This window comes from Canis lupus, chromosome 36 (assembly GCF_011100685.1).
Source record: "Canis lupus familiaris isolate Mischka breed German Shepherd chromosome 36, alternate assembly UU_Cfam_GSD_1.0, whole genome shotgun sequence".
In the NCBI taxonomy this organism is placed as follows: domain Eukaryota; kingdom Metazoa; phylum Chordata; class Mammalia; order Carnivora; family Canidae; genus Canis; species Canis lupus.
In genome coordinates, this window is record NC_049257.1 from 5798718 (window position 1) to 5824517 (window position 25800).

Below are 25800 nucleotides of genomic sequence, written 5' to 3' on the forward strand. Positions count from 1 at the left end.
TCTTCTTCATATAGACAGCTCAAAATGCTAAAACGGAACTCTTGGTTTATGCCATCCTAACCCTGTTTCCCAGCTTCCCCCATAATATTCCAATTGTTTTCCATTTCACTCAGCATAGAATCTGACCTCTTGACCCTTGCTTCCAAAGTCTTAGGTGTCTGGTGCCTGCCTACCTTCCAGCTCTTCCTTGAGCACTCATCAAGCTCATGCTGCTGTAGGCTCTTTGTTATAACCAGTAGCTCTCCCCATAGTGCCTCCCCTGATCTTTGCTTAGCTGGCGTTTCAGATCTCAGCTTCAGAGTCTCCTGTTCTTAGATGTCTTCCCTGATAACCTAATTTAAAGTAGCCATGTCCCTGAATATATTCTGAATAGATATATTGGTACAGAAACCAGTCATCTAGCATTGGGGTTTTATCTTTAATATTTATACACCAAAGGGATATTTTTATGCTAAATCTACAGAAATATTTCTGTGAAACATTCAGAGCTCCTTTCTCCAGAAATGAAATTAAGGTAAGATTTTTATGATTATTTTATGTATCAATTCATGATGAAATCTAAGTTTAATTTACAACTTCCTTTAGATGTTCCTTCCACGAAATTTTAAGTAATTAAATTGAGTTTTGCATTGGTGCTAAGTTAATCATGAGTTTTATGGGAATGAGGAGAAAGGAAGCACACTAACTACAGAATTAGACCTTTGAGCTTTTACATATTTGACTGATAGAATCAAATACATCTTAAGAATATATTCAAAGAAATGGGCTCCCCAGTACTCTGGCAGCTTCTATCTTTCTTAGGAAAGAATTATACAAACTTTAAGCTGTCTAGTAGTTTTATCTGGGAGTCTTAGACATCTTGGCATTTCTATCTCTTGCAATCTATTTTTCTGAGAAAGATTCTGTATGGCTTCATCAAGTTTTTTGGACACACTTAAAGGAATAAATAAGGACTTTAGGACAAAGTACAAAACTTTGCACATAATTGAGTTGCACATTTATTTCCTGACCGGTTCTGCAAAAATATTTCTTAAGGAAAAGTTCCATACTTACCCAGAGGAACTCTGCAGACAACTCTTCCATAGCCATGGGAACATTCAACTTTTATCCAAGTTTCATTTGAAGCTAGCAAAATGCTACATTTTCCACCATCACTCTTACTTTTATTTGCCCATTTGACAAATGTCACTTTTGATCCATCCAGCCAATTCCAAGACTGATCTAAAGAAAGAAATTAAGTTTATTGCCTATAAATTTCTAAGGTAAAATGGCATGTGGCTCATACCACTTAGAACCTAGAACTGTGCTATGTCATTATTTAAAATGAAGCCTATTCACTTGATGGGATGAGCACTGGGTCTTATATGTTGGCAACTTGAATTTAAATAAAATATTAAAAATTTTAAAAAATAAAATGAAGCTTATTAAAAGTGAAAAAATAAAAAAAAAATCAGTCCTTCAGTTGCACTTGTCACATTTCTTTTCTTTTTAAAGATTTTATTTATTTATTCATGAAAGACACAGAGAGAGAGAGAGCCAAGAGGCAGAGACAGAGGCAGAGAGAGAAGCAGGTTCCATGCAGGGAGCCTGACGTGGCATCAGGGCCTGGGCTGAAGGTGGCGCTAAACCGCTGAGCCACCTGGGCTGCCCCACACTTGTCACATTTCAAGTGCTCAACAGCCATATATGGCTAGTGACTACTCTGTTACACGGCACAGAAATAGAACATTTCCATCTTTGCAGAAAGTTCCATTAGACACCACTGATATAAAATGTGGTGTTTTGATTAAAGTGCAGAATGCTTGCACATGGGTGTGTGCATATTGTGTGAGGGATAGATTTCTAAAGACCTGAATCCCCATCAGCACCCCTACCCGGAATTTAAAAACTCCTATGGTTAGAGACGTGCTGGGGGAGGAAGGGTGGAGAGGGTCCAGGAGGGTCTCCCCGCCATGACTCCATTTTTATTTTCCAGCTGAGGTAGCACCGCCTTGTGGTAATAGTGTAAACACAACTTAGAATTCATTTAGACAACCAACTTTAAATCTATTCACTTTTTGACAAGTACTTAATATTTTGGAATTCACATTTATCTCGATTATTTAGAATTCAACTTGCTATACAATGTAAAACACACTTCCTATCTTCTATTGAATGTGTACTCTTAATTCAATCTTTATCAATTTCAAGTTCACTCAAATCTTTTATCCATTATTGCTTGAAAATAATGGATTTAAATAATAAATAAATCCATTATTGTTCCTTGAAAATTTCTTCCACACATCTTTTTTAACCAATTCTCTGCAATTTTACTAAGCTTGTTTGAAAAACAAAATAACCATTAAGAATTAATTTTTCTCTATGGTAAAAATGTTACAAGAGGGAAGAGAACCAAAGAAGAGAACCTTTTGAAAAACAGTTATAAGCTACAAAAACACTGGTGATAGACATTACAACTCTAAGGAAAGTAAGTCATGGTTAGGAGAAAAAAATATGTCGTTGATCCAAGCATCTTAAGCTTCTAGAACATCCTAGTTGATTTAACTTGATTTCATTAGTGTTAACCTGAGTTCATTAGTGTTTTCCATCATTACTAATAAGTCCCTCACATATTCATTAGAAATTTATAAGTCTCTAAAACAGCCAGCAGACATAACTTATTTATCAATAAGAACCACCACTTGACAGTCTTTAGAAAGGCTGAGTTGGTATTTAGGACAAGCTGGAACTCTCTTTGTACACTGTGTGTGCCACTTACCGGCAGAATGTTGAGATAATCCAAGCCAAACTCTCATGGTAATATTATTATCTTCCCTCATCAGTCTGCTCACAAATTTATTCTCATCTTCATCCTCTATGGTAACAATGGTTGCAGAATGATCTGTTGTAGGAAAACAAACCCTAAACTAATTAGTTTATGCAAACTTGGGGAGTGGCTTATTCTCAACTAGCCATTTGAAAAAAATCTATCATGATCAAGATCATGGAGAAATTCAAGCTTTACATAGAGAATATTTTGAAAATATGATATCTGTGCCAGATTTTTTTAAGCATAGCATTAATAGATTCCAAAATTTTAGAAATATTTCTAGATTAAAACTTTACCTAGAAAAATTTTATGTTTCTTCAAAATGTTTACCAGATAAACATTTTGATCTTGGAACTGCCTGCCAGTGAGACAACTGTGTATGAACAGCTAGCCATAAGAAGTGGGGTATGTGATTATAGAAAGATGTATTTCAGGGCAGCCCAGGTGGCTCAGCAGCTTAGTGCTGCCTTCATCCCAGGGCATGATCCTGGAGACCTGGGATCAAGTCCCACGTCGGGCTCCCTGCATGGAGCCTGCTTCTCCCTCTGCCTGTGTCTCTGCCTCTCTCTCTGTGTGTGTGTGTGTGTGTGTGTCTCTCATAAACAAATAAATAAAATATTAGAAAAAGATGTATTTCAGCATGCTCTCAACAACCATTTCTGTATAATAACTCAGCTTTTAATTTGCTTTTATTAAAAAGAAAATGAAAACAAAAGCTTTGGGATATTGGGGAGCCTTAGCCTCTCCTTTAATATTATTTTATACATAGGCATACTTGGTTATGCCCATTATAAGTTCCTAAACATAGTATGGAATTGAATACTCTTGAAGTTTGATAAATCGCCCTAAACTCACATAGAAAATAGTATTATCGCCATCATCAGGCAAGGGATAGAAATAAAATAATAACTAGACTTGAAAATCAATCCTAAGTGGAATCAAATAGTTTTCAACAGTGACAAGCCTATCCACACTTGATATAAAGCATTTCTTTTGTGGTTGTAGCATTGGAAGGGCAAAGGCAAGCCTTTATTCCTTCATAGAAGACTACAGTGTGCACGTGCTTGTTAAATATTACATAATCCTGTAGGGGAAGATATTATCGCTATTTTACAAATGAGGAAACAGAGGCTCAAGGAGATTAAATAAATTGGTCAGGTTTACACAGCTAGCCAGTTATAAAATTAGAAAGCCAATCTCAATCTTTTCTAATAATAAGAATAATTTGAATGCTCACTATTTGCAGGGCACTGTGCTACATTTGCATACATTATCTCATTTTATTCATTCCTATAACAATCCAACCTTTGAAATTAGTACTATTTTCATTCTCACTGTTTAGATGAGAAAAGAGAAGCAAAATGTAACTTCTATAGCACTCAGATAGTAAGTGCAAGAGTTGGGATTTAAAACTTAGACCTGTCTGCCTCCCAGGCTTATCTGCTTAACCCCTACACTACAATGACAGTAAAACTTTCTATTTTCTCCTGTAGGAGCAAGATGCTTCTGACTTTCAGAACATGTATAGCTCACAATAGTTCCCATTGTGTGTGTGTGTGTTTGTGTGTGTGTATACATGTATAACACATGAGAGCTCCCACACCAAAGTTTCCATCCTATAGTTAAGCAGTAACAAGGAGATTGCTAAATCAGCCAAATGTCTCCCATAACAGTTTAGCAGGGTAAATGAGATAAATGCCATTTAGTCTTGCTAAGTGGTTACTCAAGCATGCAGGTCTTTGAAATATTCTCAGTAGTCTCCCTAGAAGTCATCTCACAGTTTGACTACAAGGTAAATTTCTCATGGGAGAGATCCAATCATTGTTGCCCTTTCTAAAATAGTTAAATCTGAAGATAAAAAAGTCCTGTTCCTTATACTGTTCAGAGGATGTGGGCAATTTCAGTTGCAGAATGGATGAATAACCCACGCTTCATCATAAGTAAGCTTACTTATTCATAACTACGTAGTGGAAAAACCTATAATTTTGTATTTAATGTTTAACTTTTACAAAAAAAATTTGTCCTAATCCCTTCATCTAAACATATCTTGCTATATTTAGACCATTTTATTTATCATTTTCACATAATGGTTCACTTAGCAATTTTTTATTCTACGTCTTCCCAGTTACTTTTATTTTCCATATACTTATTCTTACATTGGTCATTTATGATGGCTATTCCAAAATTCCACTTAACTCATATATCATAAAATACCATTTCCCTACCACTGGGAAAATAGGTTATAAAATGCTATTATAAATATGGAGTGTTTTAGAAATTTTTTTAAAAAAGATTTTATTTATTTATTCATGAGAGACACAGAGAGAGAGAGAGAGAGAGAGAGAGAGAGGCAGAGACACAGGCAGAGGGAGAAGCAGGCTTCATGCAGGGAGCCTGATGTGGGACTCAATCCTGGGACTCCAGGATCACACCCTGGGCCAAAGGCAGGTGCTCAACTGCTGAGCCACCCAGGCGTCCCTGTTTTAGAAGTTTTTAAAGAAGATTTATTTATTTGAGAGAGAGAGAATGCATGCATTGGTGGGTGGGGCAGAGGAAGAGGAAGAGAGAGATTCTCAAGCAGACTGCCGCTGAGCAGAGCCCAATGTGGGGATCAATCCCACAACCCTGAGATCATAACCTGAGCTGAAATCAAGAGTCAGACACTTAATTGACTGAGTCACCCAGATGTTCCCAAAATATTTTCAAAAATACAATCATTATTTCAAATAATTTCCTTGGGAAAAAAATCCAATGATTAAATTATTGAGTCCAAGAAAATCAATAAATTTTAACTCACCAAGTTTTGAACAGAACTGTTCAGCTTCTGAGAAACTGTGCAATGCCTGGTCAAATGCGTAACAGTGCTCCCTGTACTGGATCCACTGGGACTCATTCCCTTTTACTGCTGGACATCTTGGTGAGTATGTACGAGAGGACACTTCTTTAGCTATAAAAATGTTAGACATGAAAAAAAAAAAAGTTAGACATGATTGTGAAAATGCAGAGAAAACAACTGACTTTTAAAATCTCACTAAGCCCTATCTGAAACTATGGTTCCTGTGGATAAGAAGCATTAGACTCAATACACACAACAGAGAAAGCTACAGCTCATACTCTAAAAGTGTACATTCTAATTGGCTTTTTGGAATAACATTTTTAAAACTTAGAAAACAGAAGAAAGTATTTAGCCCTCTAAGATGGAATTAGCCTAATTTAAAAACAATTGGAGAGACAAAATAAAAAAGAAGCAAAGACAGGCTGTACTTTGAAATAATTAAAATTCTTTCCTTCTTTGGATTCCTTTTATCTTGATGATACAAACTTAGTTTTACCTTGCCATATAAAAAATTACTTTTAAAATCATATCCACAAGTGAAAATTTGGTAATTTGTTTACAAAGTGCAGTATATTTGCATAGCAAAATCTGTCTCCTACAAAGAGAGGAGCTAGGGCTTCCGTACCCATTAAATAATAATTCTCCATTCCTGCCAGCCCCCAGAAACCACCATTCTACTTTCTGTTTCTATGAATTTAACAGCTCTAGGTACCTCACATAATTGAAATCATATGGTATTTGTCCTTTTGTGTCTGGGTTATTTCACCTAGAATAATGTTCTCAAGATTCAACCATGCAGGTTGTATTCTGTATTATGTGTCAGAATTTCCTTCTTTTTTAATGTTGAATAATATTCCATAGTATGTATATGCCACTTTTTGCTTATGCATTTATCTGTTAGTGGACGGCTTGGGGTGCTTTCACCTTTTGGCCATTGTGAATTAAGATGCTGTGAATACGGCTGTACAAATATCTGTTCCAGTTCCTGCTTCCATCCCTTTTGAATATATACCCAGAAGTGGAAGCACTAGATCCTATGGTAATTTTATGTTAAAAGTTTTGAGAAACCACCATACCATTTTCCACAGTGATTACACACCACTTTTTATTCCCACAAGCAATGTACAAGGGCTCCGATTTCTCCACATCCTTACCAACATTTATTTTCTTCTTCTTTTTTTTTTTTTAAGTTTTTGTTTGAGAGAGAGAGAGAGAGATGGGTTGAGGGAAGGGACAGGAAGAGAGGGAGAGAGATTCTTAAGCAGGCTCCATGCCCTATGTGGAGCCCAACATGGGGTTTGATCTCACAGTCCTGAGATCATGACCTAAGCCGAAGTCGAGTTGGACACTACACTGACTGAGCCATCCAGGTGCCCCTTGAAGATTTAATTTTCAAAGTTTGCTCTTGTATAAGTTTCCCAGAGCTGCCATAATAAATTATCACAAAACTGGTGGTTTAAAACAACAGAAATTAATTCTCTCACAGTTCCAGAGGCAAATCTAAAAATGAGGTGTCAGCAGGACTGCTTCTTTCTGGAGGCTCTGAGGGAGAATCTCTTTCAGGCCTCCTCACTTCCAGTGGTTGATGGCAATTCATGGCTTGAAGCTGCATCACTGCAACTTCTGCTTCTGTCATCAAAGGGCCTTCTCCCTCTGTGTCTGTTTCTCTCCTTTTATAAGGACACCAGTCATGGGATTTAGGGCCCATTCTAATCAAGCATTACCTCATCTAACTAATTACATCTGCAAAGGCTATTTCTAAATAAGATTGCATTCTAAGGTTCTGGGTGGAGGTGAGTTTGGGGGGATACTATTCAAGCCAGTATAGCACTGAATCTGTGTTTGTTCATGTTGTCATTCTACTTGATCCTATAAAGTCTGTTTAGCCAACACAGATGTGTTTTCCACTTTTGTATACTTTACCACATTTCTCATGTATTCCAATTGTTTTTCTAAAACATTAACTTTCTGTACCTAACAACTGAGATGTCAGTTCTTGATTATCCATTCATTCCTCATTCTTGATCTCATTCTCCTTTTCTTGTATTCACTTGTTTCTCTAGATAAGGTTTTCACATTTCCTTCTGCTTGAATCTGTTTAATTACAAATGTTGAATCTTCTTTGAGGGATTCTTTGGAGCAGAAAGCATGACAAGTGCTGAGAACCAGAGGCCTCAGAGATGCCACCCCCACCATCTCTTGGCTTGTCCAGCAGGCTCCTGCAGCTCCTGGGTGATCTTGGTTCTTGTGCTCTTCTTCAAGGCTCTGCCTGTCACGATGACCCCAAGTCCAGTCCCTGATGGAAGGGGCTTTTTCCTTAGATTTTAAGAATCATGTAAGTTTGGAAAGTGCTTAGTTACACAAAGTTAAGCAGATTTATTTACTATAGAAACTCCCAGAGCCATCAATATGGTAAATCAAACCTGAGGTATTTCCCAAATTAATATGCTGCTGAACTCTTTTTTAAAAGAAACATTTCAGGGATCCCTGGGTTGGCTCAGCGGTTTAGTGCCTGCCTTTGGCCCAGGGCGCAATCCTGGAGTCCCGGGATCGAGTCCCGCATCGGGCTCCCGGCGTGGAGCCTGCTTCTCCCTCCTCCTGTGTCTCTGCCTCTCTCTCTCTCTCTCTCTCTGTCTATCATAAAAAATAATAATAATAAATAAAAAAAATAAATAAATATTAAAAAAAGAATAAAAAAAATAAAAGAAACATTTCAGCCTTTGTAAAACATTGCTAAGTTAAATTAAAATTCACAAATTCTAGAGTAATAGATACTTAGTAATAGAGGAACTAAAAGTCTTTGGGAACATATCTTGAAAGGATATATCATATTTGTTTCTCTTCACAAAGTATCAACATTATTTTTATAGGATTTGTGAATAAACCTTACTTAAAAATCTACAAAAATCCCTTTATTTGATCATGTACATAACACAAAATGTCATATTTCAATCAATATAGTTCTTCAAAATCAAGACTTACATTTTATAGGTTTATAACAAATAGCACCATCCCTAACAGACTTGCATTTTTCATGTCTCCAAATTCCTTTTGGATCCAAGACAACACAATTTCCAGCAGATTGTTTATCTTTCCATGGGATGTAGTCAAATGTACTGCCATCAGACCATTCAAAACTTGATTCACTTCCCTGTTTTAAGAATAATAGATATAAAAAGGTTTAGAACATTTTTTAGCATAAGAATTTTTTAAAGAATGATAGAGATAACCTGAATCCAGAAAGAAAGAATGTTCAAAAAGAATATTAAGAAGAATACATATACTTTATGAAGTATTGGAATGGATTGTTAATTATGTGCTTACAATTGTTATAGGTCTGGACCTATTTGCAAAATCAGGGATTTACTTTTGACACTTTGATTTGAGACATTTACTCTTGTGCAGTTTAAGTAGGACTTTAAATTTACAGAGTTACTATACCCTGTCTCTAGATTTATTGTTTTTAAGGATGAGTTTTTATAACACTTGAAATTAAATGACATGCACAATTACAGATTTATCATCCCAACCTTCATATTATTCTGAATATTGTTTTTTATGTTTTATAGTTCTGTGGTTTGTGTCTCTGGCTACATTTTTTCATATTATAAAGGCCATCAAACAGCAGGGAGCTAGAAGAAGAAAATATTTCTCAAGAAATTCATATGGGAAGGCTACTTTTGATTTTTCCTTGATTCTATAATCCTGATTTGTCACCCTTTTAAAAATCCTTTTCACTTTGTTCTAAAGATTATTTAAATTATGCCTTCAATTCTACTCTCAATAGATGCCTATTTTTGGCATATTGGATATTATTATAGGTAACTGACTATATTAACAGGATTCAAATAGTGGCACAAAAGACGTGTTTACTACCAAAACATTATTCCCAAATAGTGCAATTTGTAAGGAGAAAGTGAGAAGAAAATACATTTATTAGTCCTAACATTAAGAATTTTATTTGGTATCTTATATACATTTTTGTGTTAATCTTCACTATAATCCCATGTTAAGGAAAATATTATCATCCCAGTTTTACAGATGAAGAAACAAGCTTACAATGGTCAAATAACCTGCTCATGATCACTGAACATGTAAATGGAAGACCTACCACTAATACTGGAACTCAGGTTTTTCTGATTCTGTGCTATTCCTTTTTTACCACTTTCAGTTGGTCTGCTCCAACTGAGAGGTATTGTTGAGATATTTATCTGCTGGACCCTTGGGATGGCAGTGTCTAGGGCAGTTATGGTTCTGGCTATTTGCCCTACAGCATTCTACAAATATAGTTTTCTATTTGCTTTGTGTTGTAAAGAGATAAAAAAGTGCTATGCTATGCAAATTGAGTCCCAAGACTTCAGCTGATGTTACACTTTGAACTAATATCTTATGCTCAGGGACGCCTGGGTGGCTCAGTGGTTGAGCGACTTGCCTTCTGCCCAGGGCATGATCCTGGAGTCTTGGGATTGAGTCCCATATTGGGCCCCCTGCATGGAGCCTGCTTGTCTCTCTGCCTATGTCTCTGCCTCTCTCTCTCTCTCTCTGTGTCTCTCATGAATAAATAAATAAAATCTTTTAAAAAAAATCTTATGCTCAAATTTCCAACCTTCTAACACATTTGCAAAATTTCTGGGAAATAAGACAAGACTTACATCGTGACTTGAGAGCCCAACCCATAGTGGAAATCCATCACGTTTTACGATGTCTTCCAGAAAGAGCTGGCCATTTTGGTCATGAACACTTGCCAAATAACCTCCACTTTGAGAACATATGTTTAATGCTTCATACCATGTTACCTTTTTTTGAATAACGTTATAAATACCATCTTCATATGGAATAAACTGTGGCAGAGTAGCATTATATTCTTCCTTGTAGTCAACTATAATATTTAAATTAAAAGCATTAGTGATTATGTTTAAATTACTTAAAATACATATTTTGGGTAAGACTGGACATGTGATCATTTCTAAAGTTAAATAAACCTGGATTTCTTATTAACAAAGGAGGTAAAATACATACATCATTTTTCTTATTGCCACAACACATGTGATAGGTTCTTAAATATTATAATTTTCTGGTTGATTAAAAGAAGGTATAAACATTGTCTTTCATTTAAAGAGCTCACATAGGAATTGGAGATAGAAAAGGATACCTAAAATGCAGATCAAACAATTAACTGCTATAATATATGTGATGGAGTAGAGAAGGAAAGATTGATTCATCTGAATTAAGAGAGTCAGAAAGCCTGCTTAAAAAAAAAAAGAAGAAGAAGAAGAAAGAAAAGAAAGCCTGCTTAACAAATTATGTTTGCAAAATTTATGTTAGGTTAAATTTGGACTAGAAAGAAATAAGATAACCAGAAAGTAAGCTAAAAACAAATGGAGAATAATATAACAGTAACAAAACCACAATGATGAGGGTACTTCAAAGAGAGGCACAGGAACTAAGAGCTCCCAATGGCCAGAATTAGAACAATTTGAATAAAATATTAGATAATGTAGCATACTGGATTATAACCCAAAGTATAAAATATATAACCATGAGTCCATACTGATATAAACAACTGACTGAATAAGTTAAAAAACGGTAGGGAATAGACAAATCTCTTGTACAGTAGAATTCCAAATAATTTACATAGATATGCCCTTCCCAGAAAGGGGAATAACCCTTCAGTCTGTATGTGTGGGCTGATCATTAGTGACTTCCTTACAAAGAGTATGGTATTGGAAATGGGGAAAAGAGTACCTCTGCAGTGGAGAAAGCTAATATCATCTAGAGGCAAGTGATCAAGGTTAAAATAAAAAAAAACATCAGTCAACCCGAAGTGAGGCACATTCCATAAAATACATGGTCAGTCCTCTTCAAAACTGTCAGGGTCATTGATAGCAAAAAAAGTCTAAGAAACTTTCATAGCCAAGAGAAACAAACCTAAGGAGACATGATGAATATACGTAACTTATATCCTGGATAGGATCCTGAAGAGAAAGGGCATAGTAAATAAAAAATTTTAAAAATCTGAATAATGTATGGACTTTTGATGAATAGTAATCTATCATACTGGTTGTGACAAATGTACCATAATTACGTAAGATGTCAACAATAGTGGAAATCGGTTATGGTGTATATGGGAACTTTCTGTATTGTCTCTGTAACTTTTCTATAAATGTAAAATCATTCCGGGGCACCTGGGTGGCTCAGTGGTTGAGTGTCTGCCTTTGGCTCAGGTCGTGATCCTGGTGTCCCAGGGTCCCCACGGGGAGCCTGCTCCTCATTCTGCCTATGTCTCTGCCTCTCTCTCTGTGTCTTTCATGAATAAGTAAATAAAATCTTTTATATATATATATTTATATTTATATATATAGATTTCTATATTTATATATAGATTTATATATATAAAATCATTCTAAAATAAAAAGTTTGTTAAAGAAGTTAAAAAAAAAAAGGTGGAAGACTTCTTGTCGGGCAGCCTGGGTGGCTCAGGGCATGATCCTGGAGTCCCGGGATCGAGTCCCACGTCAGGCTCCCTGCATGGAGCCTGCTTCTCCCTCTGCCTGTGACTCTGCCCCCCCCCCCCGTGTGTGTGTGTGTGTGTGTCTCATGAATAAATAAATAAAATCTTGAAAAAAAAGACTTCTAGTCCATAAAAAACATAAATAAAGGTGCGAATGAGGATAAGCACACACTGTACATGGGACAATTAAGAGATCAGCCTGACACAGTAAGAGGCTTACTGAGCCAAGAATGGGGGAAGAAATGGGGCTGGAAGAAAGCCTTTAATTTTAGAATAGACTGTTTCTAAAATGCCTTAGAAGCTTACATGAATTCAAGGTAATTGGTAATAGGGAAACCCTGGAGATTGTTGATCAAAATGATGCTCCAGAAAGTTAATCTGCCATACTATGAAGGGAGAAGATCAGCCTGGATGTTAGCAGAGGGCTTAAAGCAGAGAGGCCATAATAATAGTTTCTAGGGACGCCTGGGTGGCTCAGTGGTTGAGCGTCTGCCTTTGGCTCAGGCCCAGGGTCCTGGGATCAAGTTCTGCATCAGGCTCCTCACAGGAGCCTGCTTCTCCATCTGCCTATGTCTCTGCCTCTCTCTCTCTCATGAGTAAATTAAATCTAAAAAAAAAAAAAAAACAGTTTCTAAGCTGTGGAAAGTTTAAAACTGATACGCACTTATAAATAGATTTACTTGAGTAATTAGGCAAATTTAAGAAACATTTATTTTTAGGTGAGAATGTCAAAACTTTACCCAAACACACTTTATTATTTATAAAAATCTTATCCAGTCTTCAAGACCCAACCAAGTCTTACCTTGTCCTCAAAGTATGGTTTTCATTACTCCTGTTTTCATTGATCTCTTTTGAGATTTATTTATTTGTTTGACTTTCCAACAAACTTAAGCCAGTACCAAATAACCTAAAACTAACTTACATAAAATAATGCTAAGGAGTTTAATGCTGTCTTCCCAGATACATTTAACTCCCTGAGTTCAAGAACCTGACACCACAGACTGTGTCTTTTCCTTCCTCTGTAACTCCTGTATCTCTCATAGAACTGAAGATAGAAGAGACTTTCAAAAAAGACAGTTGCACGATTCCCATTCATGGAGCTAATGGCCTTATGTTCTCTTTCTCTGGAGCGGAAATTCAACATTAGCATACTTACCCATTTCAATTTTACAAGCAAGAATGCTGTTCTGGTTATAGTGAAATATTTCTTCAATAACATTGAAGGCTTGAATATCCCAGAAACCATCAGTACTCAAGCCAGCAAAAAACTTGTCATTTTTTATATCTGGTCTTCCTCTTCTCCAATTTGTGTATGACAGCATGGTCTTATCAGACCACAGAAGAGAATTATCTAGGGAAGAAACATTTTTTTCTATGCTTAGAGATTGAATGAAGGCTTGAATAATAGTTGATATTACAAACTCAACTGATTTTTTCTCCTTTACTTACTTTCTAAAAAGTTGTATGATTAAGTATAGTCCTTTAAAATATTTTCTGACTATAGTAGTAAATCATGCTTATTTTTAACTTGGAAAGCATAAATTATAAACATAAAAGTTAAAATTTATAGCTTATAAATTTTATACTTTATAAAGTGATTTCACCATCCTGCCATAGCTTTATGTTTTATCATTTTTAATCAAATTTTCATTTCTCCTGTATATATGTTAAATTGCAATGAAAATGAATATAATTCTTTTATTTAAAAATTAACATATTACAAAACTATTGATAGAAATCTCTTCTCTGGACCTAAACCATACACAATTGTGCACATCTATGTCAACTGATTTTTGACAAGGGTGCCAAGACAATTCAATGCAAAAGAATAGTTCCTGGGACAACAGGATATCTACATGCAAAAAATATACATATATTTTATATTAATAAATAAATATAAACATATATATAGACCCTTTCCTTTTACCATATACAAAATTAACTCAAAATAAATCATAGTCCTAAACATAAGAGCTGAAACTATAAAACTCTTAGAATGAATCATACGAGTATTTCTTCATGACGATGCCTTCTAGATATGCATAAGTGATAAAAAATAGGTAAGTTGTACTTCATTAAAATTAAAAACTTTTGTGCAGGGCACTTGGGAGGCTCAGTCAGTTAAGTGTCTGCCCTCAGCTCAGGTCATGATCCCAGGGTCCTAAGATGGAGCCCTGAGTCAGGCTCCCTGCTTGGTGGAGTCGCTTGTCCCCCTCCATCTGCCTCTCTCCCAACCCTTCCCGCTTTTGCTGTCACAAATAAATAAATAAAATCTTTTTTTTTAAATTTCTGCTATAAATTCTACTATCAAGAAAGTGGTGGTGGGGGAATGCCTGGCTGGCCCAGTCAGTAGAGCTTGATATTCTTGATCTTGAGGCCATGAGTTTGAGCTCTATGTTGGATATGGAGCTTACTTAAAAAAATAAAGAAAATGATGGGAGAAAATATTTATAAATTGTTTATTTAACAAGGAACTTATATCCAGAATATAGAAGAAATGTTTATATAACTCAATAATAAAAAAGATAAATAATTAAAAAATGGGTAAAGAATCTGAATAAACTTTTTTCCAAAGATGATATACAGATAGCCACTAAGTACATGAAATTATGTTTAATATCATTAATCATCAGGGAAATGAAATAAAAATGACATAATTTTTATCAATTAGATACCACTTCATACCTATTGGGATGGCTACAATCAAAAAGAGATAAAAAATGTTGGCATAGATACAGGAAAATTGGAAGGTATAGAAAATGGTATAGTGGCTTAGGAAAACAGTCTGCTAGTTCTTCAAAGGGTTAAAAAAAGACCCAGCAATTCCTCTCCTAGATATATACCCCAGATAAATGAAAATATACATCCACATAGAAACTTGTACGTGAATATTCATAGAGGCTTTATTCATAACCAAAAAAGTAAAAAGAATCTAAAAGGCCATCAAGTGATGAATTGATAAATAAAATACAGCATATCCATACAATAGAATATTGTTGATACCTGCTACAGTGCTACATGCATAAGCCATTAAGCTAAGTAGAACAAGCTAGTCACACAGAAAAATCACATACTGTATGATCTCATTTATATGAAATGTCTAGAACAGGTAATCTGTAGAGACAGAAAGCAGGTAAGTAGTTTGCTGGGAGCTGGGAGAGGGGATAAGGAATGAGGAGGGAGTATTTCTTTTTGGGGTAGTGTAGCTGCACAACCCTGTGACTATATTAAAAGCCATTAAATTATATACCTTAAATGGCTGAATTGTATGGTATGGGAATATATTTTATTAAAGTTTCTGGAGAAATAAGTTGCTAGGCCTATTAAAATTACAAATCGGCCTAAAGAGTGGTGTCATTATAAAGTACACATACCCATTGTTGTCCTGGTTATTTGTACCTTTCACTGATGACTGTCTTCTGAGGCAGTATACTTAAACATCTGCCTGCAGCTAGAAACACTATACATGTGATCTGGTTCTTGCTCGCTGCTCTCTATCACCTCATGTCTCAGGCCCTCTTTGGAAACCTCTCCCCAAGTGTTAAACTGACAATTTTATGGCCAATATGATGGGCAATGGTATATTCCTAAAGTTGCTATACAAAAGGGTCACTTTTTCACTTGGCTTGACAAGTGGCTTCCCTCAGTAATTTCTATTCATGGCCCTACTTCTGAAAAGTCAGAACTTTAAAAACAAAATCCTTTTTATCAGTGGTATTGTAATTAAATATTATTTAAGTATACTGAAGTAATTAAATTAATCTATGGACATGAATTTAACCACTAAGAATTAGATTTAAACCAAATTTGCTGGGTAACCCAGGTGGCTCAGCGGTTTAGCACTGCCTTCAGCCCAGGGTGTGATCCTGGAGACCCAGGATCGAGTCCCCTGTCAGGCTTCCTGCATGGAGCCTGCTTCTTCCTCTGCCTGTGTCTGTGCCTCTCTCTCTGTGTGTGTCTCTCATGAATAAATAAATAAAATCTTAAAAAAAAATAAAAAAATAAACCAAATTTGCTGTTTGCTTGAAATATCTTTCTATATGTCACTCATAGGTCTATGTATTTTAGTAGAAATTTTGTTACTCATACAATTTATAAAAATAAGTTAAGATTAGATTAAAAGGAAGTCTACGGATATGAAAATGCTTTTTAGAATACAGAATACATTTTTAGTTGTTTCTGATAATATAACTAAAAAAGTATATCAGAAGGTAAAATTAAAATCTCTATGTCCTGGGTGTGGTCTCCCCCAATCCCTATGGAACATTGTTTCCTTGATCATTTCCAAGTAAAGCCTAGCCACCTAGTTTCTCTCCATTTTTTCCCCTTCCTAACTTTAAGGGTATTCAAGTGTCATTGGAGATAGGATTTGGATACTTAAGTCCTACTATGATGAACTCATCTTCAACTGGCAACTTAAGTCCTACCTGTTGCTTGATAGCTTAATTTTTATTAACTCATCTGCACATCATAAGTATTTAAGAAAAACCTTACCAACTCTAAGAAAGGTTAAATTGCAAGGAGAAGGCTATTTTTAAACATGGCATGCTCATATTTGATTAATTTAGCTATTTAATATGGCATGCTCATATTTGAGTAACTTAGCTTCTGCCTTTGGCTGTCATTGTCCTATGCCCCTTAGTAAGGCCTACCTCCCTTGAGGCTAAATGTATGCTTTTGATGTGTGATGTTTCAGAGTGACTTTTTTCTTAATTTCGACTTTTATGATTTTCAGGACACCTCCAATTGAGTATTTTTCTAAATAGGTCTTATTTCTGCTATTACTAGGGTCTGTGTCTTAAAAAATTTCATAGTGTGGCACCTGGGGAGCTCAGCTGGTTGAATGGGCCAACTCTTGATTTTGGCTCAGGTCATGATCTCAGGGTCATGGGCACTACCCCATGCTCAGCAAGGAGCCTGCTGGAGCTTCTCTCCCTCTCCTTCTGCCCCTCCCCTGTCACCTCATGAGCATGCCCGCACCCTCTCTCTCTTCTCTCTAAAATAAATGAATGAATCTTTAAAAAAATTTATAGCAATTATACCTTGGACTTGTGTTATTTAGTCCCAATTTCAAATATTCTATCTCACTGCCAGACTGTTCCTCATTTTTCTAACATACAGTCCAAGCCAAAGTTGTAAACCCAAAGGTGCAATGATAATAGAAGTATAATTCCATTCCCACTCATCCCATATACATAGTAGAGATATAAAGTAATTATTGAAGATTTCTTTGGCAGCATGGTCATTTTTAGTTAGTCTTGAATTGCTAGGAGAAATAGTGGAGAAAAGAAATTATTTTCCACCATTTAACTCTAATCTTAGTGGTAAAGGCATTTTAATGGCAGATTTGAGATACAAAAACTGTCTAGTATTTATATAAGTTCTGCTAAGTGTATAATTATCATTTTGTATATTGATAAACATATACTTTGGGGCTCTTGGGTCACTTAGTAGCTGAGCGTCTGCCTTTGGCTCAGGTCTTGATCCCGGTGTCCTGGGATCGAGTCCTGCATTAGGCTCCCCAGGGGGAGCCTGCTTCTCCCTCTGCCTATGTCTCTGCCTCTTTCTCTGTGTCTCTCATGAATAAATGAATAAAATCTTTAAAACAAACAAATATATACTTTGAAGAACTATACTTTTGTAGCTTAATAAACAAGTAGTTCATAATGAGGTATATGAATTTAAATCGAGAAAATCAGCAGATTTACAACTTACTTTCATAAGTTATACCTAATGTGATCCATGAAGCCATATTATTCAAGTGCAGAAGTTGCTCAAGAACAAAGTCATTCTCTTTTTCATCTCGAATACTCAGAACATGTGATTTTGGATCTGTTACATAAAAAATAGTCAATCATTTTAATAATTACTTATCTAGAACACTTTATTTTGGTAGGTTTAAAACATTTATTTCCCAGTTTAATAAACTCTAAAACAATAATGAAAAATAAGACAGACATATAAATATAACTATTTCATTGTACTGGGGCACATGGGTGGTTCAATCAGTTGAGCATCCGACTCTGGTTTCGGCTCAGGTCATGATATTAGGGTCATGAGATCCAGCCCTACATAGGATGCTGAATTCAGTGGGGAGTCTGCTTGAGATTCTCTCCCTGGTCCTCTTCCACTGCCGCTCTCCCCACTCCTGTTCTCTCTCTCAAATGAATAAATAAATCCTTTTAAGAAAATAATCTGTACCAAAATAAATAGATTAAGTTTTCAAATATTTTGTTTTTGCTTTTTTTAGTGAAGAAAAAGAAAATTATTTTATTTAAATTCAATTTGCCAACATACTGTATAACACCCAGTACTCATCCCATCAAGTACTCTCCTTACTGCCTGTCACCCAGTCACCCCATCCCCCCACCTTCCTCCCCTTCTGCAACTCTTTGTTTGTTTCCCTGAATTAGAAGTCTCTCCTGGTTTGTCTTCCTGAAGAGAGAGAATCTTAAGCAGGCTCCATGCCCAGCTCTTCACAGGGATTGATCTCATGACCCTAAGACCATGACCTGAGCCGAAATCAAAAGTGAGATGTTTAACCAACTGAGCCATCCAGGTACTCCAAATATTTTCATATTACATTTAATCTTATAGAATATGGGCAGCCCAGGTGGCTCAGCAGTTTAGCACCACCTTCAGCCCAGGGCCTGATCCTGGAGACCCGGGATCGAGTCCCATGTCGGGCTCCCTGCATGGGACCTGCTCCTCCCTCTGCCTGTGTCTCTGCCTCTTTCTTTCTCTCTCTCTTAATCTGTGTCTCTCATGAATAAATAAATAAAATCTTTGAAAAAAAATTTAATCTTATAGAATAGTGAAAAATTAGCAGCTGAGTAGAGAATTTAAAACATTGATTAACTTAACTTTTTCCCATTTAAAGCTTATTTTGAATTGGTACAAATTTATCCATATTAATAATATACTGCCCAAAACCATAATAAATAAAACCTTTTGGATGGACTGTATGATAGATCTTCCTTTTCTTTAGAGATCACTCTTTATATTAGGGTTAAAAAAGTTTAACATTTCCCAAAGGTGTTCCTCAGCAAATTAGCAGGAATTTCTCAGAAAAAGACTAAATGGATAAAAGTGTCACATTATTGGTTAAACAAAGTTAACGAATTCATTTATAACATATATTAAAGTATATGTTAATGTACATTTGATAATATCCAACAGGAAGCAATGGTGTATAATATTTCTCAATCTTGTTCTTTTTCTAAGGATCCTTTTGTAGAATATCTTTTAAGACTAGTTTCTACACAGCACATTTTGGGAATAATACTTTGATATTTGCCATAGGAAATTCCCAGAGTTCACAGGTCCACTGTTCAGAAGTCACAGATCCTCAGTGGATCTCACAGGGAATATCTGAAGAGTCCTAAGAGTTGAAAGTGTGAAAGTATGAAATATGCATTTCTTTTAAGCAGAGCTGCTTCTTTGCTTTTGACTACTTATATGAGCTTTCGACCACCGAAATTCACCTATTTTTACTTTGCCCACAGTCTAGCTTGGTTTAACATCCAGTTCTCAGCTTGCTAGTGTCATTTCTTTTGCTTTTTAAGTAGAACTCATTTGTTTATTCATGTAAAGACAGACTAGTTCTCTAATGGATGGGTAAAGAAGTAATTCTTATATTCTCCGTTTTAACTAGCCACAAATGTTAATACCTTTTCTTATTGATAATGCAGAAAGTAGGAGATAAATATTTTTGAGATCTAGTGCTAATTAGAAAAATTTATAACACACTCAGGTGAGACTTATTTTTTAATGAACATACATCTAATGGCCACATAAGGGACTTACTCAGTTTCTGGCATTCAGAATGAACTTCATCTGGTGTTGTTGCTGTATATTTAGTCTTTGCTATCACAAAATTGTAGCATGAGTTCTGAAATGGTATCCACGGAGTAGATAGAACAGGAGATGGACACTGAACACTGCCAACTGGTTTGATCTCTCTGTCAGTCTCATCTAAGAAAAAAACAGTGGTAAGAATTCTAACTGTAGACATAAATGTTGAATCCTGTTCATGGTAATTAGGCTTGATTTGTAGGGAATATTCAGGAAGCCAATAAATAATAGCCAAATGATGCTTGCTCTGTTTATATTCAAATATAATATGACCTCTTAACTGGGTTTCTGTAGGAAGAAATTTATTTAACATAATTTCTTTCCCCTGCTGTGGAGTGAGTGGGAGAATATAAAACATGAGGTGCTATTAGGTTAAATGTAGTTTCTGTCTTCCTGTACCACCAAATCTCAAATACAAGAGGCAACCTCAGATACTATACAAAGATATTCATAATGGGCATTGAACTATAACTTTGGAAACTCATCTTTAAGTTTCTGGCTACTGATATCTTCTCTAATTTTAGAGTCATATTTTATTTTTTATTTATTTTTAAGGGTACATTTTAATGAAATACATGATTTTCTAAGTTGTTGCTTTAATGAAAACTAACAGAAAATAGTTGAAAATCTGACATCTAGAAAATCTGGTTCTTTAAAAAATTTTAAGAAAAAGCAATACGTTTAAGAAGATGCAAATATAGCTATGCTCTACTCAAAGACAGTCAAACCGATTTAATATGCAGTAGAGACCATTCAGAATCTCTCCCAGCTTACAACTTTCTTTGTCTGGAAAGTAGTATCTTCTCTCTCCTGAAAATGCACAAATGTGGGCCCCTGGTGGTTGTAAAACCACCTTCCTCTGACTAAGGCTAGAGATTGCATACCTTACTCAGTTGGGTATATCAGATTCTTTCTAAGAATTTTGAAAGTGGAATTCAAGGATAGTCAATTCATTGCCAGTTACAGCTATATTTGAAGGCTACAGAGCTGCCTTGTTTTACCATGTGCAGAAAGAAGCAGAAAGTATATAAAAAAAGAGTCAGATCCACAGAGAGAAACAGAAGAGATAGGTGGGAGATAGTATCTCTGGGTTCCTGATTCCATTCAGTTTCTGATTCCCATTCTCATGAAGCTCAGCTATATTCTCATTTTTGACGATCTAAATTTCCCTTTTGGCTGAAGCTAGCTTGAGCTGGTTACTGTGACTTGCAAACAGATTAATCTTAACAGTGACTCTTAAAAAGAAATATTAGTTGTTGATAAGAATTACCAAAAAAATTCCCACAGATAGAAGTTCTTATAGAATATAAACAAAATATATCCAAAATGAGGCTAATAGGGATTTAAAACTCAAAGGTCAATTATCATTATCAACTGACAAAAATAAATATATAACAATGTCTAAAATAACAAATCAGTGACCAAGTACTTAATATATAATAATTCTACCTGATATGAATTTTCACAAATTTTGTTGTAAGAAAGGACATGATTATAATTTCAAAACAAGATTTTACAGAACTACTCCCCACAAATTTCACTATTCATGAGACTGATAATAATTTAAGAACTAAAACATAGCATACTTCCTGGATAGTAGCAAATAGCACCCGGTTGCATATGATCACAATCAGATGTTTTCCAGAATCCATCAATGTCTAATATTACACAGTCTTCAAGTGGTTCATTATTTTTAGCCCAGCGACTAAACTGAAGATGTTTCCCATCTAACCAACCAAAGTTGAGTCCATCCTGTAAGCAGCAGAAATACATTTCAAGTGGCAATACTTCATGTTATCCCTTTTGTATTATTTTGTTCCTCATAGTCCGTCTAATGACCCTTAATTTTACCTTATATTTAACACACAGTTACATAGCACTTATCATGTGCCGGGCACTGTCCTAAGTGCTTTGCAAATATTAACTTACTCAATGTCATGAAAACGATATGAGATGGGAACTACTGTTTCCATTTTACCTATAAGAAAACCGAAGGCATCTAATGTGACCAAGTCCCACAGAATATATACCCCAGTTCTGGGACTCTAATCCAGGCCTTCAGACGCTAGAGTCCACGGTCTGAGCCATTATACTGGGCTGCCACACAACATATCTGGAACTGTTGGTTTTTGGAAGAAACCACATGTAGTAAAACAACGTGTAGTAGTGGAAAGAACATGGGCTCTGGAGCTAAGCATATTTAGTTTGGAATTCTGGCTTAGTCATTCATTAGTTTTTGATTTGAGTTTACCTTGTGGAGTTTCCAACTTGTCATCTATTACGTGAATGTGACACTTAAACCCCTCAGGGCTAGAATTAGTGGGGTAATGTGTAAGACACATCATAGCCAGCTGGCACACAAGAAATGCTACATAAATGTTAGCTCCCTTCCTCCTAACCCTGACTCAGGCCTTGCGGATCTCATCTCACACTGCTGTTTTTACACTTGTCTTTATGGAGAAACTTCCTCATTCATTATATTCTATTGTGCACTCAGAGTCTGTGAACATCCATCCTTACATCCTGACAAGGGCCTGACCACCCACCTATCTTGAAAGAGGCTTTACAGAATAGGTACAGTCTAGAGGATGGACTGCAGGGTACAAACCTGTTTGCGCTCCCCCCTGGTGCTATGAGAGCACCAGGCCTTATGCACTGACCCAACAAACTAAGCTGTTCTGAGGCCAAGGTAATTTTGCAACACTGGTTTCTTTGGAATATTGGGCAAAGGCCATACACAGTATCCTTAGTGAACCATAAATAGCAAACATGCTTAAGTTTCAACACCACCAACTGTTTCATTCTGAAACTGTTCTCCATCAGAGAGTTCCAGGGGTAACTTTGTGGCCAGTTAATCCCAAAGCCCTGTGGCCTCAAATGTGGCCCTTTGACCATGTGATGTTGCTTGTACTTGGTATTACTCTGGGTTCCTTCATCTTTGCACTCACAACTACCCCAGGTACCTGGGCCTTTGGAACTTCTATTCCTTGTAGATAAATCCCTGCACCCCCTATCTCTTTGCTGAATCTGATCTCCTTCAGTCATTCCCTTTGAGGTTTATGCAAACTACCAGATTCCTTGCCTCTTTCTGACATCCACTTAGGACTTGGCCTCCTTGTTCCTCCTGACATTCACTAAGGAGAAGCCCCATGTCTTGCTCTGTCCTCCTGGTCCTAACATTGACCTACGGACATTAATGTTCATGTGAATGACTCCCCAATTCCCAAGCCTTCTTCACTTCTTCTATGTTTATGTACTTCCACTTCTATATACTTAAGTGACCCACTGCCACAGCCACTCTCTGGACTTTAAACCCAGAACTGCCACGGGCCTTAGTTCAGACCAACATGAGCTCCTGCATGAATTTCTACAAGAAATCTCTAGATTACTCACTTCCTTATCCACTCTCTGCCAGTACAATTCTTTCTAAGTAAAAATCTGTTGTTACTACCATGTTTAAAATCTTTCAATACCCTTCCATTGCTTTCAATGTAAAGTTTTATTTATTTGTATCTGGTCATGTTCCAAAGATTTAAGGCAGTTTATGCAGAAATGTAATAAACATGTTAAAGAGTGAAAGGAAAAAGAGAAACATAGGTGAAGATTAAAATAGGGTAGGAAACAAGACCAAAATCCTTAAGTGGAGAAGAAAAAGAAAATGGTATGATCCCAAACATCTTAAAAAATATATACATATGTATATAGAGAAAAACTTGAGGGATATAAACCAAATTATTCAATCTTATTTATTACAAAGTGCTGGGATTACAGGTGATTTTAATTTTCTTTAAAAAAAAGTTCACTATAGGAGAACCTGGGTCACTCAGTCAGTTAGGTGTCTGACTCTTGATTTCCACTTAGGTCATGATCTCAGGGTTGTGAGATGGAGCCCTATATATCAGGTTCTGCAACTGGGTGTGGAGCCTGCTGGGATCCTCTCTCTTCCTCTCCCTCTGGACCTCCCCCCATCCCAACACTCAACCCTATCTGATTTTTTAATTCTTCTCTTTGTCTCTTTTCTTTGGCTGGGGAGATGTGGCAGTTCCTGATTCCTACTCAGTCTTTTACTAGAGTAAAAAGAAGTGCTCAGCTACATATGTTCAGTACAACTTTTTCTTAATATAAACAATACAGCACTAGATCTTTGAACAGTAGAAAGATGACAGTCACTAAAAATTACACACTTCATGAAATTTACTCACTGGAGTAAGATTTTACAATCTCCAGGTTCTTTTTGTCTGATATGAGAAATGCTGTGTGCAACAAAAATTTCACATTTCATCACCCAGTCCTGGCAGTTGGGACTGAAAACTTACATCTTGACTGGAGAGTCCAATCCATAAAGAAGAGTTATGAAGAACCGCCTGCACAGTTAGAAACGCCTGCTGGTAAGGGTCTGTGATGCTCACCAGGTGCATGTTCTCTTTCTGACACTCTCTTAGAGCATCAAACCAAGTCAGAGTCTTCATGATGATTTTGTACAGATTATTTAGATACTTTACAGTATCTGAAGTATTCTGCAAGGTTTGTCTGTTTTCAATTTCTGTGTGTAAAAGAAAAAAAAAACACCCACTCTGCAAGTCATAGGACATTTCTTCAAATTTCTCCACAACGAGTGCTTTAGATGTTACTTATCCATTTATTTTAGATTTTGGTTAGGAGAACTAGGTATGTATGTCTTGCTGTGTATCTTAATATGTAATATGTGTGAGCCACAGCATTTGTTTTCTAAAATTAGAACAAAATTGTTTTTGTTGATCTGATTTAGGAAGGAAAAAAGCTATAAATAAAAGGAGCTGGCAATTAGATTACCATTTCAGGTTGGTGTCAAATACCTCCTTTATTTGAACTCCTTCAACAGGAGAAAATGTTATGTGTTCTCTTACAAAAGATCTCATCAAGGAGAGCTCTGATGAGAAAAATGTACAAAACAACACACAAGAGGTTGTATTGAACTACTGCTTTACAGTACTTCTCTGAGTAAAGCAATTACTAAACAATATGAGACAAATAAGGCATAGGTTGGTTTAATAAAAAGTTCTTTAGAAGTACATGGATTATCTACTTGAGGTTCTCATTACATGACAAAGCTTTTTTTAAAAAAATTATTTGTTAAAAACATTGTAATCAATGAAGACAATGTAATACCTCTAAAAATATCTTTTTGAAAATATGGATGATTCTTATTTTTAAGCCCACATTTTATTTTTATTTGGGCTACAGTAAGGTATATACAGTGACCCATTTATAACACTTCACACCTTTTGTGTGTGTGTGATAAACTTTACCAGAGTCAATTAAATATATTTTTTCTCCTTCTTTCTCCAAGATAGAACGTAAAAACTGAAAAATAAATGCCAGAGTGGAAAAAAGAACAAAATTCAACCATAACTTACTATAATTAGGCAACTCCTATTAATAAATTCCATCTGATACTTAATTTTGATATTTAATTAAGTAAAGCAATGACACTTGAAAAAATCATATTCCATTTGAGATAATGTGACTAACTGAACCAATATGGATTTAGCTATCTTAAAATTTTAGGAAAGCTGTTTATAAATTAATATTAATTCATTTATAAGATTTTTGTGAAAAAATACTGTATTTATCCAACAGCATAAAGTACCATAGATATCTAGATAATAATTTATACCTGAATATTTCTGACAGAGAGATAGAGTGTGGTATTCATTGCAGGCAGTAAAATTCCATGTCCCAGTATAAGGTGATGTTTGGAGGTTGAGCATTAGAGCACATTGGTATCGGGACTCTTCCTCAAAAATCTAA

The 25800-nt window shown here is 35.8% G+C and overlaps 1 protein-coding gene across 1 annotated transcript in view; it reads right to left on the bottom strand.

The window, feature by feature from the left end:
• The window catches only part of CD302 (CD302 molecule), a 126747-nt gene that overhangs the window by 39102 nt on the left and 61845 nt on the right, over positions 1 to 25800 (bottom strand). Inside the window, 11 exon segments of the mRNA XM_038584628.1 lie at positions 1054 to 1221; positions 2759 to 2881; positions 5607 to 5756; positions 8628 to 8796; positions 10298 to 10524; positions 13313 to 13507; positions 17872 to 17988; positions 19963 to 20130; positions 21597 to 21762; positions 24327 to 24553; positions 25667 to 25796. Of these exon segments, the coding sequence (XP_038440556.1) occupies positions 1054 to 1221; positions 2759 to 2881; positions 5607 to 5756; positions 8628 to 8796; positions 10298 to 10524; positions 13313 to 13507; positions 17872 to 17988; positions 19963 to 20130; positions 21597 to 21762; positions 24327 to 24553; positions 25667 to 25796 (1840 nt within the window).